The following is a 17,711-nucleotide window of genomic DNA, read 5'->3' as shown; positions in this document are numbered from 1 at the left end:
CTAACAGACAGAATGTAGAGAGAAGGAGTGCTATCTGAGCTCAGAAGTTTGTGGTAAAAGAAGACCCAGATGTGAGCATAAGAAAGAACGGCTAACGGCCATAAGAGGTGAAAGGAAACGCAGGGATGAGAACAATATTTTATGTGTAGCTCCTCTGCAGAGCGAGAAAGTAGGTGGCTGGACAGGGTCTGGTTGGATAACTCCTGACTCTAGCTCCTACATGAAGAGAGGCGAATGTGTTAAGGAGGGTTAGAGATCAACAGGCTCTTTATGTTCATAAGACATTTGTAAATTTGAGTCACAATCTCAGTTTTCTTATCCTATAACTTGTACTTTTAGTGTCTGAACCTAAATTTTCTGAACCAATGCTGCTATTGCCTTAAAGTCTTAAATTTTCTATTTATTTCTAAGTGTATTTCCTAAGTATTGCTCAATTATTTGCTAGGAGGCTATCATCAGAGACACATAATCTTGCTGTAATAAGTGTTTGGCATCCTTTTGGGAAAGCGTAGCTCCTCCACTGCAATTTCACTGTCAGAATGCATGATACATGACAATAATGATGCTTCACTCCTTTATAAACAGTACCTTGGGTAGACAGCTGAGAGCTGAATAGGGACCTGCAAAGGACTGCCTCTTCAAGAGATGCTGTAAATTGTTTGGGATAAGGAAAATCCTTAATGAGCAGTTTGTTCTCATTATACGTAATTTAATTTTCTGGATACCTAAGAAAAACAGTATACTAGCTCCTTTATTAATTCTCATGAATTCTCATTAATTTATAATTCCCTGCTAATTGCACTTCTTCTTTTCTCTCACCCTCTACAAGATGTTAACATGAGTTTAGCTCTTGTGTAATCTAAGTCCCTAAGTGCTAAATAGAAGATCAAAATAAAATGACATTAGCAGTTAGGGTTTTATGATAGTGGAAAGGACTGGCACACTTTTTTTAATGTGTGGTAGAATGTGGGGTGGGGGAGGATGTTGTGATACATGTTCCTAGAAGAGTAAGTGGCCATTCCAAGCAGAAAGAACTGGTCATGATGAAGAGAGCAAGCTCATTTACTTGATAGGAACAGATATTTTGTTGGTAATACAGAATGGGATTGTGCATGAGGCATGTTATTTGGTCAGCATGGGCTAAAGAAGCAGTTATAAGAGGGCTTCTGCCACAGTGAAGTTTGAATTTGGTTTCAGGGTTAATAGGGAACACAAATCAGTTTTGAGCCATTGGAGATGTAATATTCTTGAGGTTACCTAGAGGACTGTGGAGTAACAGCACCTGATGTCTCAGCCTTGGGGCCAAATCAGCCATTGTGGGGAAAAGATCCAGGTCTCTAGGGAGAAGATGGAATCGTGTGTGTGTGTGTGTGTATGTGTGTGTGTGTGTGTGTGTCCATGCACGTGTACAGATGGAAGGATTGTCACTGAGAGAGAATTATTATTTCAGTAGGAGGGAATATGCAAAAATATACTGCATCTCAGAGGAGATCATTGCCTTCCACTTATTTGTTTAGGCTCCAGATCCATAAGGAGTGGAATAATTAGCTTTATGAAGGCCAGAGCAGAGAAACTGTACCTATTCATGGGCCCATCACCACAGTTCCCCAACTGTCCAAAATCCCTGAGATAACCCTTAATGATGACATTCATCTACCTGCCAAGTTTTCTCCTCCAAGCAAGCCAGTGATTGACAAAACCATTCTTAAGCAGACCCCTATCCGAGATCTTCTTCCAGTTGAATTTTCACCCTATTGACTTTGGGATACCTTTTATTACATATACATTAGAAAGGGGGAAGATGCGAGCAAAGGGGATTTTCTTTTCCTATAACAATGTCCTGCAATTCTCACCTTCCTGCATTTCTCTACCAACCTCCAGGACATGGAACAAGCTCAGAATCAGCCCACAGGTAGAATGGCATAAGGAAATGCGGGCAGATTCTCTATACAGTTGAAATAAATTCCAGGAGCCTCACTTCTGCTAAGTATGTGCTTGAAGAGGTAGGCAGTCATTGTCAGACTCCTTAATTTCATCTACCGTTTAACATGGTGTGAGGTCATTGCTTTCTCCAGTTAGGACATCTCTCACCATCACACCCAGGAAGAGTTCATTTACTTGCTTGAGTTATTCTCTCTCTATTGCCACCACTCTCTTTTCCTAGCTTTTTTGTCCCCTAGATCTACAGTAAAAATATGTTTTCCCTGCCAGAGCCACAGATCCATTCAGGAGCTCTGCCCGCTTCTGAGCAGCCTCTCTTCAGATTCTGGGCACTCGAAACAGTTACTTAGGTTAATTTTGCCAAGTGCCCTGCCTTAGGTGGCACACACCAGAATCTCTCTTGTGGTTTTTCTCCATTTCTTCTTCTCTTCTGTCTTTGGTGTCTTTCTTTCAGATTGATTATCACAGAACTTTTATTCCATTCAGCTCATGTAGTGTTCTTTTTGATTGCTTTCTAAACCCACTTTTTTTTCTTTTCCTTTTTAAGACGGAGTCTCACTCTGTCGCCCAGGCTGGAGTGCAGTGGTACGATCTTGGTTCACTGCAACCTCCGCCCCCCCGGTTCAAACGATTCTCTTGCCTCAGTCTCCTGAGTAGCTGGAACTACAGGTTCCTGCCACCACGCTGACCTAATTTTTTTTTTTTTTTTTGGCTATTTTTAGTAGAGACAGAGTTTCACCATATTTGCCAGGCTGGTCTCGAATTCCTGACCTTGTGCTCCACCCACCTCGGCCTCCCAAAGTGTTGGGATTACACACGTGAGCCACTGTGCCCTGACTAAATCCACTTTCTTTAAACAATCCCCACGACCCCCATTTCTTCATCTCACCTCAGTCTCTACCTCCATTTTTTTTTTTTTTTTTTTGGTCTCAGATGGGTCACTCACAGCTTCTAGATACATATAAAATATACTACAAAACTACTTAAAATGATTTGGGGGTTCAAAGCCCCTCTCCGTTTTGGCTATATTTGGCCATTTAAACATTAAGATGATGATGGTTGTACCCACCACCAAATTTAATGTGAACCCGGGCAGAGATTTGAAGCTCTAGTGGGGCAAACATATTTCCCATATATTTATGGAAAGGATGAGAAGTCTAGAAAAAAGACAAATCTCACAGAAGCATGATGTTGTATTTCCTTTCAATTCTGCCTCAGACCCCTTCTTCTGAAGCTTAGATGCACCATCATGAAACTCTAGCCTGGGCTCCATCTTTGAGACAGATGTACTATGTTTGTTTGCTTGTTTGTTTTTTTTTTTGACACCACCATCATGAAAATGCATCATGCAAATAGAAGTTCATCCAGACAAGTTTCCATTTTCACTTGCTAGTGTTTTCAGTTAAAATTGTTAGATAATTGTACAGACAAACTTGAACGATTAGGGCAGGAGATGCTACATGTGATACTTGAAATGCTCCTTGATCAGCAAATATATGAAAATGTGAAAGCGAATGAGAAAATGTCAGTGTAGAGTATGCAAGGTCATGTGTAAAAGTCTAAAGTACCCAAGCTGAAGATCACCTGTACTCTGCTCCTTGGAGTTCAAACCCAGACACCACTCACTAGGTGCATGCCCTGGAGCAAGGCTTCCTCTGTACCATCAGTGGTGTAATGAAGACACCCATAGCGGCTGCTTCACAGGGTTGATGAGAGGATCAAATGAGACAATGTCTGCAGGAACACGTGATAAAGCTGTTATTGCCATGAAGTACAGCAAAGGACAAAGGAAAAGGACTATGTCATTTCTTGAGTCCTTGGCACTGGACGTGATGCACATCCTTGGGTGGGTGGAGAAGTCAGGGAAGCTGGTCTTGCTGATAAAGAGATACAAAATTCTGGGCCGGGTGCAGTGGCTCACGCCTTTAATCCTAGCACTTTGGGAAGCCGACATAGGCAGATCATGAGTTCAGGAGATGGAGACCATCCTGGCTAACATGGTGAGACCCAATCTCTACTAAAAAATACAAAAAATTAGCCGGGCGTGGTGGCAGGTGCCTGTAGTCCCAGCTACTCACGAGGCTGAGGCAGGAGAATGGCATGAACTGGGGAGGCGGAGCTTGCAGTGAGCCGAGATCGTGCCACTGCACTCCAGCCTGGGTGACAGAGCAAGACTCTATCTCAAAAAGAAAAAGAAGAAAGGAGAGATACAAAATTCCTTTGGTTTTGGCAGTCACAATAAAATTCTGTGTTTACTGAAGTGTCTCAATGTCATATTTAAAATTTTTCATAGCTGATATAATATACAAAATTACAAATTGACAACAATATATTTATCATTCATACACACACATATTCCCTTGATGTATGTGTATATATGTGTGTGTGTGTATATATATATGTATATTTTCCATTTTATAGTTGTAAACAGATCCCTGATTTCTCATTTTGGTTCACCCTGTATCTTAATGCTCAGGCCCTGGCCATTTCATTTTTCTAAAAATAGATGTGTTTTTCTACTTTGGCATTCCTCTTATTTTTTATTTATGAGAAAACAACAGTGGACCTATTTTTTTCCCTCCTGGATGGCCAGAGGTAACGATTCTTTGCTCATTTTCTTTGTTCCTGAATTGCCTGTGTCTAAAATAATTGGTGCCCAACTTCCTGCTCCTCCTCCCTCTTCTCCTCACTCCACTTGCAGATCCCAGGGCTGCCAGGGCTGCACTGAGCTCCGCGCCCACAGGAGGCAGGAGAGTGTGAGAGAGAGCAGTCACAGTTCCTAGGAGGCCCCTGTGGACTCCCAGTTGCTGCCTGCTCCCAGGAGCTCACATTCCCCAAACTGAGGATGGTCCTGGGATGTGGCCAAGTCCCTAGTAGAGGCAACTGCTCCCTGGGAACCACCATCATGCTCCTATTCCAGACCCTGCTGGGGCACACTGTCAGCACTGAAGAGGGTGGGAAACTTCCATCTTTCTGAATCCGTTTCAGTTCCAGGTCTCCCACTGGGAGTGCCTGAATAGCGGGAGGAAGGAGATAAAGAGAGCACACCAGGCAGAGTGGAGCATCTCCATCCTGGGGTCACGTTGTTGCTCTTTCCTGTGGGCTGCCCCAGAGGACCCAGATTGGGACTGTGCCTGCAGAGAGTTTGAGAGGAACCTCTTTGCCCCATTCATCCCATTACACTGGCCCTGTTATCCACAGGGTCTGAGCTCCAGGTCCTGCATTTGGATCTGGGTGGCAGGATGTGACCTGACACGGTTGAGTCTCCCTCCCCTTTCCTGCCTTTCTGTCATGCCCCTTTCATTGCACCTATCGCAGTTTGTTGTTTTAAACTTACTTACTGTCTGTTTTTGCAATTGAATGGTAAAACCCAGGACTGTTTTTAGCACTGCATTCCTAGAGCACCAGCAGTATTTAGTATTGTCCATGACTTTCTGAATGAGTGAGTGAATGAATGATTGAGTTGCTTATTTCCTCCTGCTCACTGTGCTACTGCTGACATTAGGTGCAGCATTGCATTTCATCATGACAGGACTCCACCCCCTGCATTGGTCCCATTTTGCCCTCCCCCTGGGGAAGAAGCTAAGGAGCTCTGTCCCACCCACTTCTTTTGTCCCTCCCTGAGGCTGGGGCTGGGAAAGCTCCGTCTAGATCTAGTCCTGCAGTGTCTCTTTTCTATTTGAGCCTCCCTAGATCTTTGTCTGCTTAGTGCATGGTGCTTTTGCATCTTTCATTGCTTTTAATTATTGCTGCTAGCTGGCCTGCTAGCCTCAGGGAGCTGTTTACCTCTATGTCCTCCCTTGGCCACCTGCCCCTTGCAAAGACCTGCCAACAGTGAGGGTTGTTCAGGTACTTTCCTTGCTCTCCTCTTTCTCATTCCTCACCCTGCTCTTTCCATCACTGAGGAGCTCGGCATGCCCCCAGGACACTGATGATGGACATCGCTGCCACAAAGAACCAGGGTGGCAGTACTGCTACCCCCTCTGCATTCCCAGTGGGTCAAAAACGGTCATTTTCTGGAGCAGAAACATTGTTTCAGGAGTCAAAAGGCACAAGGATAATTCAGCTACAAGGACTGAGAGAGTTAATGTGGAGAGGGAGAAAGATACACCATCAGGAGAGAACATTCAAATCCTCCAAGTCTCTGGAGGATTATTATATTATATGGGGATGTGGAAGCGCTCTGCTAGTTGGCATTTTAACAGAGCTGTGAACTGCAAAACCTGCATGAAGGACTTAGAAAGATAAACAGGATCTCTTATCAGCAAGGATCCTTAACAGGAATGAGTGAGGGGAGCTGAGGGCACTCTGGGGAGTCCAGGCTGCAAGTACAGTTAATGTGGGATGCTGTCCAAAGCATATGCTAAAGAGCTAAACACAGCCTTGACCAGGCCACTCTGTAACAGCCAAGGCTGTGCCTGGCCTGTTTTGATTGAGCACTGTATGGTCTACTGGTTGGACAAGTTGAGTTTGCCTGAATCTTGGGAATGCAGGACTCCTGGGCCTGAGGGAGGATCTGTTCTGTAGCAAGGAGAGCCTGCACTGAGGGAAACCTATTCTGTCAAAGACTCTGATGCAGAAAAAAGTCTATTCAAGTTACACTTTACCTATGGTAACTTCACTTGTAGCTAGCAATGAGTTTTCTGAAATAAAAAACTTGGAATGTAAAACTTTTGAACAAGCACAAAAGGTCCTAAGACATACTCCAGGGACTTGTCCTGAGGCTTGCTGAATTGGAAGGGGTTGGGGGGCGTGTTGTGACTCAGAGTCTTGAAGCCTCATGAGGAAGTGACTGGCATGAATTTTGTATGAAGAGAGGAGCATCAGTCATCAAACCTGAGAGGAGAGGTGAGATCTTGAACAGGGAAAAAAACAAACTAAGGGTTAAAAGTTTAAGTGGCTGGACAGAGGTTGGGAAGAGAAATGCAAGGGGGTTTGGGATGAGGGGTGAAGGGCAAGGACACAAAAATGGGGGCTACGGTGGAGGCCAGTTTGAAAAGGAGGCCAGCTGGCGTGGTATGAAGCCAAGCCTGCCGCGTGAACTGGGGTACTCCTGACTCAAAGGTTATCTTAGAATCCCCCTTTGACCTCTGATTCCAAGACCTGAGATGTTTTAGATCGGAAAGCCTCAAGACGTGATGTCTCTGAAATCTGGTAGAAAGATGTTGCTTTGTGAGTGGCAGGTGGCAAATAAAACACAAAATAGGCCCATGAGTTGAATTTCTCATTCTGGCTTAGGAATTTGTAACACCTGAAGAATATGAAGGACATCAATATGGGAGCTGAAAAGGGGTGAGGTCACAGTCTGGGAAGTGGAGGAACAGCAGCTTCCTGGATTTCTGGATTGTCATGGATTCCCAATAAGAGATGGAGGGCTGAGGGCTGACCCTGTTTGGAGCACCTCTAACCAGTCTTACAATAGCATTTGAGACTCAAGTTAGATCTTTCTGCTGGGAAAGGGACACCTCCCCATCTCCTACCTATCACTGATAGTACACAGCTGATTGTGGGACTTTACTACATTCATCCATTTGCCATGTATTAAATAGTTTTTTTTTTTTTGTAGCTATAAGCATTTTTATTCATATATATAAAAGCAATAAGCTTTGAGTTCTGTGTTCAGAGATTGCTATGGCACTGTGCTTGATTCAACACTTTGCAGATTCCACATACTTGAAGTTTTGATTAGTACAAACAAATAGATATTGAAGTTAGAAAACTATAGATTCAAATCACAACTCAACATTTATTGACCATATGACTTAGGATTAAGATCCTTAAACATTCCAGGCCTCAGTTTTTATCATCTATGATATGAAGTTGGTAACGATTTCACAGCATCGTTGTGGCATGGGAGCCAGTGCATGGTGGGCCCTCAGTGGATGGGGTCTACCCATTCCCAACCCTTTATCCACAATTCTGTAATCAAAATGCTTTGAATGCTGAGGCCATTTCTGCCTTTATTTCATTGAGTGTGAATATGTGTGTACTTTGCTGCAGAAATAATGGCGTGCTTGATTCCAGGATGCTGCCTTGCTGGTACTGGTCTCATTTTAGCTTTCTGATAAGAAACTGTGGGGTCGTGATTGCCCCATTACATTTTGTTAAAGTCCACATTACACATACACATCATCATTGAAGAAAATATGAGTTTCCATCTGGCAAAACTTTTCTTCGCAGGACTAGAAATGAAAACCCAACATATGTGCTCATTCATTTGTTTAACCAAAATTATTATTATTTTGAGCGAGCATATTCCTCTGTGGCCCAGGCTGTAGTGCAGTGTTGTAATCACAGTTTACTGCAGCCTCCACCTCCTGGACCCAAGTGATGCTCCCACTTCAGCCTCCCAAGTAGCTCAGCCTACAGGCATTCAGCACCACACCAGGCTAACTTTTTAATTTTTGTAGAGATAGGGTCTCTGTATGTTGCCCAGACTGGGTCTTGAACTCCTGGCCTCAGGCAATCCTCCCACATCTGCCTCCCAAAGTGCTGGGATTACAGGTGTGAGCCATTGCACCGGGCCTGTTTAACCAAAATATAATGAGTAGTTACACTGTATAAGAAATGTTGCTTGGCATTCTGAGGGTTATAAAGATGAAAAAAGAGCCCTGACACTGAGAAGCTAGGAATCCAGGATTTGGAATCTGACTGGTACACAATTATAATACAAGGCAGATTGTGTTAACTTTCCTGATTGGGAACTGCAGGCAGGATGACTTCACATCTGGATAGGGGATGAAGCTTCATCAACAAGGGGACATTTCAGATAGTCCCTGGTGGGTGATTAAGAATTTTCCAGGCAAAGATGGCAGAACAAAGTATTCTAAGCACAGGAATAAAAAGGGAAGTGTGTGAAGGCAAAGTGGAATTAACTTATGGAGAATAGCAGGGGTTCAGTTTGGTGGTAGCAAAAAGTGTGTAACAAGGAGTTGGGGGTGAAGCTATGGGGGGTGGTGAATGGGCAGAGTCATGTAGGGCAGGAGATGCCAGGGAGAATCTGTGCTTGATTTGACTGAAAAAGGAAGAGATTGTTGTTGTTAATTTTTTTTGATCACTAAAATAATATATGAAGAGAATTCAAATTTAAATGAAGAGAATTTGGAAATGAATGTATACATATAGAAAAACAGAGGGTACAAGGTTTCAGTTGGGTAGGAATAGTAAGTTCTAGCGATCTAATGTTCAGCATAGGGATTACAGGTAACGATACTCTATTGTATACTTGACATTTGCTAAGAGGGTAGCTCTTAGGTCATCTCACTACACATGAAAAATGGTAACTATATGAAGAGATGGATAGATTAATTAGCTTGACTGTAGCAATAAGTTTACTATGTGTATTTATATCCAAACCTCATGATATACACTTCATATGGTTTGGCTGTGTCCCCATGCAAATCTCATCTTGAATTATAGTTCCCATAATCCCCACATGTTGTGGGAGGGACCCAATGGGAGGTAATTGAATCATGGGGGCAGTTACCTCCATGCTGTTCTCGTGATAGAGAGTGAGTTCTCACGAGATCTGATAGTTTTATAAGGGGCTTTTTCACTCCTGTGCTCTGCACTTCTCCTTGCTGCTGCCATGTGAAGAAGGACGTGTTTGCTCCCCCTTCCCCCTTCTGCCATGATCATAGGTTTCCTGAAGCCTCCCCAGCCATGCCAAACTGTGTTTTTATTATAAATTTTTCTTTTTTTTCTTTCATATTTTTTCTTTATAAATTTTTCTTTATAAATTACCCAGTCTTGGGTGTGTCCTTACAGCAGCATGAGAACAGACTAATACAACAGTTTAAATATATGTAATTTCAATACAAGATTTTTAAAAAGTAAATTCCTTTAATGCATACCCAGATATAGCCATTGTTAATATTTTAAAATGCATCTTTTTACTCTTTTTCTGGATGAAGATAGATGGCTAGATAGTTTGACTGATTTTGAAAGTAATTATAAATGAAATCTCATTGTTAAGGATTATTTTTATTTATTTATTTTTGAGATAGAGTGTCACTCTTGTTGCCCAGGCTGGAGTGCAATGGCATGATCTCAGCTCACTGCAACCTCCACCTCCTAGATTCAAGCGATTCTCCTGCCTCAGCCTCCTGGGTAGCTGGGATTACAGGTGCGTGCCACCACACTCGGCTAATTTTGTATTTTTAGTAGAGAAGGGGTTTCTTCATGTTGGCCACGATGGTCTCAAACTCCCGACCTCAGATGATCTGTCCGCCTCAGCCTCCCAATATGCTGGGATTACAGGTGTGAGCCACAACGCCCAGCCTTGTTACAGATTATTAAAAACAGTTGATTGACACAATAACTTAAGAAAATAAAATATAATAGCAGTACGGTGCATGGATAGGTTGGTGATTGAGCAATCTACCAATAAAAAAAATTAAGAATGTTATTGCAATGGTTAAGAGGAAACAGATCCTTGAACTTGGGTGGTGGCTATGGATAAACAAAGGAAGGCTAGATTCTTCCAGTTTCCAGCCTAGATGACTGGGGAATTGGGAGCCATAAACATGGCCTTTGTAGGAGGGGAGGACTATGTGTGTATCTTTAGATGTGTTGAATGTGTGGTGGTGGTCAATCTAGTGGTTAGAGATGTGGGCTGGGACTCAGAGGAGGACAAAATCCAGATTTGAAATTCATTTGCATTTTAAAGATTGCTTTGGTTAAAGTATATGAGATTTCTGAAGGAGAAAAAAGAGAATTTTTAAAACACAGATAAGAAAAGAAATGTGGGGACATCCGTGTTTAGAAAATGGCAGAAAGACAGGGAGCTAGAGGAGGCAGACGAGGGAACCCAGGATGGTAGGAGAAATTCAAGAGTGCAGGGTCCTTGCAGTCAAGGGTGGAAGTGACTTCAAAAATGGGTTATTTGTGGCCTCAAATGTTATAGAGAAGAAAAAGAGGATGAGGATTCAGCAAAAAAGATGGAGGGAAATAATGTAAAGTATCTAGCACACTTTCTGGCACAGGGAAAGAACAGTAAATATCAGCTATTATTTGAACAACAGACCATTAGATTTGGCAGTTAGGAAGTGCTTACCCCTTCATCCTCAGACCCAGTCAAATGTCTTGCACAGAGTTGGAGCTTATTGTGTTTTACAATATAATCAATGAGTAGAAGACAGAAGAGGAAGAGCTTAAGAGTGGCGATAATGTAGAGGTGGCCAAGTCATAAATCTGCTCATCCTGCCTTTTGGGAATGGGTGTTCTGGGGTCCACTGTGCACACAGGCTGGTGTGCTTGGGGAGCCAGGCCAGCACTATGGGGACCTGATTGAGAAAGAGGTTGATGGCAATCTCCTGCTAACATTTCTCAACCCCTCACAGGTGTCACATAGAATGGGCATCAAGTGCAGTGGGTAACTATAGCATTGTCAGGGAGTTTGTGCTCCTGGGATTTTCTCATCTCCATGAGTTCCAGGTCCTGCTGTTTGCTCTGATCCTGTTGATATATGTGCTGACGCTGCTGGGCAACCTGGCCATCATCAGCCTCACTTGCCTTGACTCCCACCTTCACTTACCCATGTACTTCTTCCTCTGCGACTTGTCCCTCATGGAGATGCTGGTCACCTCCACTGTGGTACCTAGGATGCTGGCAGACCTGCTATCCACTCACAAGACGATGTCTCTGGCTGAATGCCTAATCCAGTCTTTCTTTTACTTCTCCCTGGGCTCTGCCAACATCTTGATCCTCACGGTCATGGTCTTTGATCACTACGTGGCCATCTGCCGCCCCCTGCACTACCCAACCATCATGAATGGTTCAGTGTGTGTGAAGCTGGTGGTGGCCTGTTGGGTGGTTGGTTTCCTCTCCATTGTCTCTCCCACAATGCAGAAAATACAGCTCTGGTTCTGTGGCCCTAACATCATCGACAACTACTTCTGTGACTCTGCCCCGCTGCTCAAGCTTGCCTGCTCTGACACCCACCATATTGAGTGCATGGTTCTCTTCCTGTCCCTGCTCTTTGTGCTGACCACCATGCTGCTCATCATCCTCTCCTACGTCCTCATTGTGGCTGCAGTGCTGTACATCCCCTCCTCCTCTGGGCGCCAGAAGGCCTTCTCCACCTGTGCCTCTAACCTCACAGTGGTGGTGCTGGGCTATGGCAGTGCCATCTTCATCTACATGAGGCCAGGCAAGGGCCACTCCACACATCTCAACAAGGTGGTGGCCCTGGTGACTGCAGTGGTAACTTCTTTCCTCAACCCCTTCATCTTTACCTTCCGGAATGAAAAGGTCAAGGAGGTCATTGAGGATGTGACCAAAAAGATCTTCCTTAGAGACCCAGCAGCCTGTAGGTGAAAGAGTGAGCCCTTGACAGGGCTGGAGAGCACCTGACAAGTCATGAGGAGTAGACTTGCTGCAGGTGGGCACCCACATGCCTAAGCTGGAGCTCCTCACTCTCTTTTTTTCTGTTTCTCCTGCTCTCTCATCTTCATGCAAGTTTCTTCTCTTGCACTGCAGAGAACTAATGGACACACACTGTGAGAATGTCTCAAAGGCAAGTTTCTGTGTGCCTGAGATAGTTAAGGAATGGATAGGGAATGTGGAGTCAGTACAATGGGACGATATTAATTAAAAGAGATAATCCAAACAAGTAAGACTCTTAGTGCAGGGTCTAGTACATTAAGTAAGAGCTCAGTAAATGTAGCTATTATTAAAATGTCCTATTAAAACCTCTCTTTCTCAGCTCTATGGTTTTGCTTGCATTCTTTTAAGTTTGTGTTCAACTTTTATTTTGGGTATGTTTCCTTTTCAGGACCTGGCTTCAAGGTCTAGGATAGAGTTCTGAAAATGGGAGGTGTTCTAAGAAGAGCAGAGAGGCCTGGCACCCCAACGCAGGAGGAGCCATGTGCCTCTGTTGGCTCTCCTCTCTCGGCCTGACTGCTCCTGGATGGAAGCACCCCTCACACCCAGGCTGCCCACTTCTTCCATCTGGCCCCAGAGCCTCTTGCCTTTCCACAGAAATGGCTCTCTGGGAGCCACTCCTCCAACCCTCTTATAGAAAGTCATGAAGGCCTTACCTTTTTCATGCACATGAGAGTGGGGAAAAGCTGAGTTGCATCCACACTCTCAGACTTGCTGCCTTGCCCTTCCCATGGGCCACTACTTCCCTTCTACTGTAGAACCTTAGATCCAAGTTCCAGAAAGAGGACCAGTTGCCCAGGCCTTCTGAGGTTGGGTTTCCTGAGAGCAGCCTGGCCAGATTACCAGGGCCCCTGGATGGTAGAAGCAAATATGGTAGAAGTCAGATGAGAAGGAGTAAATGGAGTGGGACTGGTGTTGTGGGTAACGGGATGGGAGGGCTGATAAGAGGCATTCCTTGGAAATCTGGATGGTGTGGGAAGTCACGGGAAGATGGTAGCGGCAGGAAGAGCTCCGGGTCTGATTTCTTTTACTAGACTGAGTCTCAACTGGGCTGGGCTAGGATTGGCAAAGTGGGGCAAAGAGTAGATGCAAACTTCCTCTCATTTCTGAAGCTGGCTCTGTCCACAGGATCCTTAGAGGAGAGGCCCTGCTCATAATTTGCAGTGTGGAGTCACAGGATGGGAGCCGCCCCACAGGGCCAAGACTATGAAGAATGGTTGTAGGGGAAGCATTCCAGGACACAGAGCCTGGAGGCACCACTGTCTTACTGTCTCTGTCTTTTAGCTTGATCTCTAACATATATGTGTTTTCTTTTTCAACCACCACAGTACATTTTTGCATTTGTGGGCCTTGCCAAAAGTGGACAGATACTTCTGATTCTGCTGTAAAGACCAGCAGGGAGAAGTTTTTCATCCTGAAAACTTGTCTCTTTCACCTCTCAAGAGACTAATTACTTGCCCTCCTTGCAAACTTCCTGAAAAACTGAAGAGCTAAGTGGAAAGTAATTACCTCCTTCTGAGATGCAGATACTTTTCCTCAGCTTCTCCTCCTAAAATAATCAGCACAGGAGTCACTCAGTGTCCTCCCCAGGGACTCCTTCCTGCTACTCTCTTTTCTCTGCACATTCCCCTCTTAAAAAACTAAAAATAATCAATAGCCTGTAGCAGGCTATCGCCTGTTTTTCATAGGATTTCCTTGGAAGTGGGGTCTCTGGTCAGTTTTGGGGAAGCTATGACTAGCCTTGGGCCTTCACAGCAATCACCCCAGGGAATCTAGCATCACGCAACCTGACTTGCCCCACAGCCTTGCCTGTGGTTCTTTGCTCTTCAAAGTGTGATGCTTGAAACAGCACTGGCATCTCCTGGGAGCTTATTGGAGATGCAGAATCTCAGGTCCCACCTGATACCTCCTAAATCAGAATCTGCGTTTTTGCAGGATCCCCAGGTGATTCCTATGCACATTAATATCTGAGTAACGCGGATCTAAACAATTTGCTGGTAGAATTTTCAAACAGAAAATTTATAAGAAAGCCCTTGTTCCAATCTCAACAATGTGAAAGGCATTGGAAGAGGGAATTTGGGGACACATTTGCTATTATTGGAGCCATCTTTCCTTGGTGACCTTTATCCCAGGTCCCATTTCCAGAGACAGTAGTAACCAGGATAAAGACCCTGAAGACTCTCATCCTAGTCTGACTTTAAACTTCTTGAGTGACTTCAATCAATGGCCCAGCCTCTGACCCACTGCTGGAATTCTATGTGGACGTGACCTAGAGATGTCTAGATATATTGGTTCCAGACATTTGTCTTAATGTGGCAGGGTTGTCAATGTGCATAATGTCAAATGAGACTCCTGGATAGATAGAAATGAAAAAATAATTTTAAAAAAATCTTGCAACTTGCTGGGAGAAATCTTGGGATTCCGGTTCCAAATCAAAGTAGCTGCTATAAAAGGCTCCCCAGGTTTAAGACATGATGTAAGTAAAACACAGCCTCATGGAATGGCAAGGGAGTAGGTCATGTAGGCCTATCTTCCTCTGTCTCGGTGGAGGCATCCCCACTGCAACACACTGAACAGACTGGCTTAGGGACTCTGCTTGAACCAAGTCCAGGGATGGAGCATGCCCAGCTGTGGGAGGCAGCCCCTTTCTTCACTGCATGGTTCTAGATTTTAAGAAGAAATCCTTATGTCAAACCTCAATATGACTTCCTCTAACCTTCACCCATTGTCCCAGTTCTGCCTTTTTCAGTTATGCAGGCAGACTAGCAGATAAGCAAAGATATCTAAGCATTCCCCTCCAAAATATTCAGGTTTACAAATAGGAGGTTGCATCAAACAGTTTCCAGAACTCTTGCCTTCCATATTGCTTTTTTTGGTTCCTGTTAGGCGCATCTTGGAACTGATTGTGGTACTAGTTTAGACAACTAACTGAGATGTAGAGCAGTGGGAAACCTTTTCTCTTGCTCTGTTGACTATATTTCTTACCATCAACTAAGATGGCATTCCATGTTTAGGTTATCGTGCTAACTCATGTTCCAAATTCATATAAACCTCATGATTAATGACAGCTAGCATTTATTGAACACCTACTATATTCTAGGTACAGGAAAAACAAAGATCTATAAGGCACGACACCTAACATAAGGAGCTCAGAACCCACACGTAGACAAAACTACATTGAACCAAGTCCAGAGATGGACCATTCCCAGCTGTGGGAGGAAGCCCCTTTCTTCACGGCATGGTTCTAAATCTTAAGAAGAAATCCTTATGTCAAACCTCAGTGTGACTTCCTCTGAGTTCCTGAAGGCAAAGCTCTCAAGGAATGCCCCATTTCTTTTGATTAAGTTAAAAGTTAAGTTGAAATGACTTTTTGAGGTCCAAAGAACAGTTTTATAGGCTGAGAAGAGGAAAAGTGAACTCCTGAGAGAGGCAACTGAGTGTGTAAAATAACATAGACATAAAATGGTATATTGTGTAGACAACCAAAGCCTAAAAAGACGGGATTAATGAGTGGGTTTCTGGAGACTGGCCATGGGTATCATCAGTAATCAGACCCAAGTCCCCCAGTGGACCTGTAAGTGTCCTCTGCAAGATGCTCCACTTACTGAAATAACGGCATATTTGATTACAACAAACTTCAGCGTGTACCTCAGTGTAGAAATCTCTGCTTGCCTAGGGCAATCATATTGTAGTCACCAAAGGTGCTATTTACTTTCAGTGCTGAAACTGTATTGCCTTTAATTTTGCAAATAACCTAAGTAAGTTCAGAGAGCTCAGCTTTTCTGAAATGCTTGATTTCCCTCTGCCAGCAGCTGAATTAGTCACGTGTTATAGCCCTTTAAGGCTGATTTGCTCAGGTCCTCCAACAAAAGGGAGGCATGGGGATGAGACTGAGAATGGGGGGATCTGCCTTCTGTGTCTGTGAAGGAGAGGGAAGGAAATCTGTGGTGTCCCCTCTCCTTAGATCACAGCCAACTTCCTCCATGACAAGGACAAGGGCCTCATATACAGTCCTTTGGACTCACCCCTAGGGCTGGGTAACCCAAGAACTTCTGGGTGAGTTGTCCACTGAGTGAGAGAAGTGGCAGAAACACAAATGTGAGTGATGAGCTGCCCAGCTGCTAGTGAAGAAGCCAGGTCCCCTCATATATGGAGGATCCTGTGTCTATCAGATAAAATAATTCATAAGTTCCCTTATAAGGGCAATGCCATGAGCTTTACCTCCATAGGACTTGGCAGGTGTCTAACTCAAGGGAAGGAGAATGACAGCAATGCAGCGTTGACTGGGGAGCAGGATCTAAGGGAAACCCAGAGGTAGGATGCTAGTGATGTTCTGGGGCCCCCTGGAGAACCCATAGTGGGGCATTGCTACAAGGCTCCTGAGACTGTGGAAAGGACTTTAGAATTGGCTAACTGGCAGAGGCTGGAATGGCTTGGAGGGCTCAGAAGAAGACTGGAAGGTACGGGAAAGTTTGGAACTTCCTAGAGACTTGTTGGATAGTTTTGACCAAAATGCTGATAGTGATATGGACAATGAAGTCCAAGCTAAGGTGGTCTCAGCTGGAGATGAGGACCCAAATGCTGGTAGCCAAGGCAATGGGGAAAATGTTTCCAGGGCATGTCAGAGACCTTCACAACAGCCCCTCTCATCAAAGGCCCAGAGGCCTAGGAGGGAAAAATAGTTTGTGGGCCAGGCAGAGGGCCCCACTGCTCTGTGCAACCTCAGGACTTGGTGCCCTATGTCCCAGCCACTCCAGCTCCAGTCGTGGCTAAAAGGAAAAAAGGTACAGCTCAGGTCTTTGCTTCAGAGGGTGCAAGCCCCAAGCATTGGCAGCTTCCATGTGGTGTGCAGAAGACAAGAGTTAAGCTTTGGGAACCTCTGCCTAGATTTCAGAGGATGTATGGAAATGCCTGGAAATCAACCGTTAAATTGGCAGGAATTAAACACAGCCATGATAAAAAAAAAAAAAAAGTAGATAACAGAAACTCATAATCAAATAAGTTATGCTAAAAACAAAGGTGATTCATATTAAAAACTCCTCGTTGCTTTGCTACATTGTACTTTTGTCCATGAGACTGAGGTTATTTAGGCCACGTGTCTCGGTGTGGTAGAAATACTATATGGGGCGGTGCAGCGGGGCATCTTTCCCTAACTGCAACTTCAGATATCATCTTGGTAGCTTAAAATTGGACACGGTGAAAATATTGACAGCAGGAAGCTGGCAAATGCTAGAAGTCAGCAAACGGAGAGCTGGGGCTAAACATTTACCAGCAGACCACTGAGCCACGATCACCATTCCTCAGTACCTGTCAGGCATTGTTGAAGAAACATATGTACATCAGAAAACCCAGTACTGAAAGAATCAGTGAATCAGACCGATACGAAT

The 17,711-nt window shown here is 44.3% G+C and overlaps 1 protein-coding gene across 1 annotated transcript; it reads left to right on the top strand.

Annotated features, from left to right (window-relative positions):
- Positions 1-3,671: 3,671 nt before the first annotated feature.
- Positions 3,672-17,296, top strand: LOC100426977 (olfactory receptor 6V1-like). Its single transcript, XM_077998192.1, has 2 exons — positions 3,672-3,787; positions 11,283-17,296. Exons 1-2 carry the CDS (start codon positions 3,672-3,674, stop codon positions 12,256-12,258), a joined length of 1,092 nt encoding a protein of 363 aa, XP_077854318.1. The 3' UTR covers positions 12,259-17,296.
- The last annotated feature ends 415 nt before the right edge of the window (positions 17,297-17,711 follow it).

Source organism: Macaca mulatta, chromosome 3 (genome assembly GCF_049350105.2).
Source record: "Macaca mulatta isolate MMU2019108-1 chromosome 3, T2T-MMU8v2.0, whole genome shotgun sequence".
Lineage (NCBI taxonomy): Eukaryota > Metazoa > Chordata > Mammalia > Primates > Cercopithecidae > Macaca > Macaca mulatta.
This window is presented reverse-complemented; position numbering and strand designations above follow the sequence as displayed.

Excerpts from the sequence above, each read along its gene's own strand:
- LOC100426977 (XM_077998192.1), top strand. The coding sequence starts at position 3,672 with ATGTCTGCAGGAACACGTGATAAAGCTGTTATTGCCATGAAGTACAGC. Across the intron at positions 3,788-11,282 it reads GACGTGATGCACATCCTTGG|GTGTCACATAGAATGGGCAT; the intron begins GTGGGTGGAGAA and ends AACCCCTCACAG.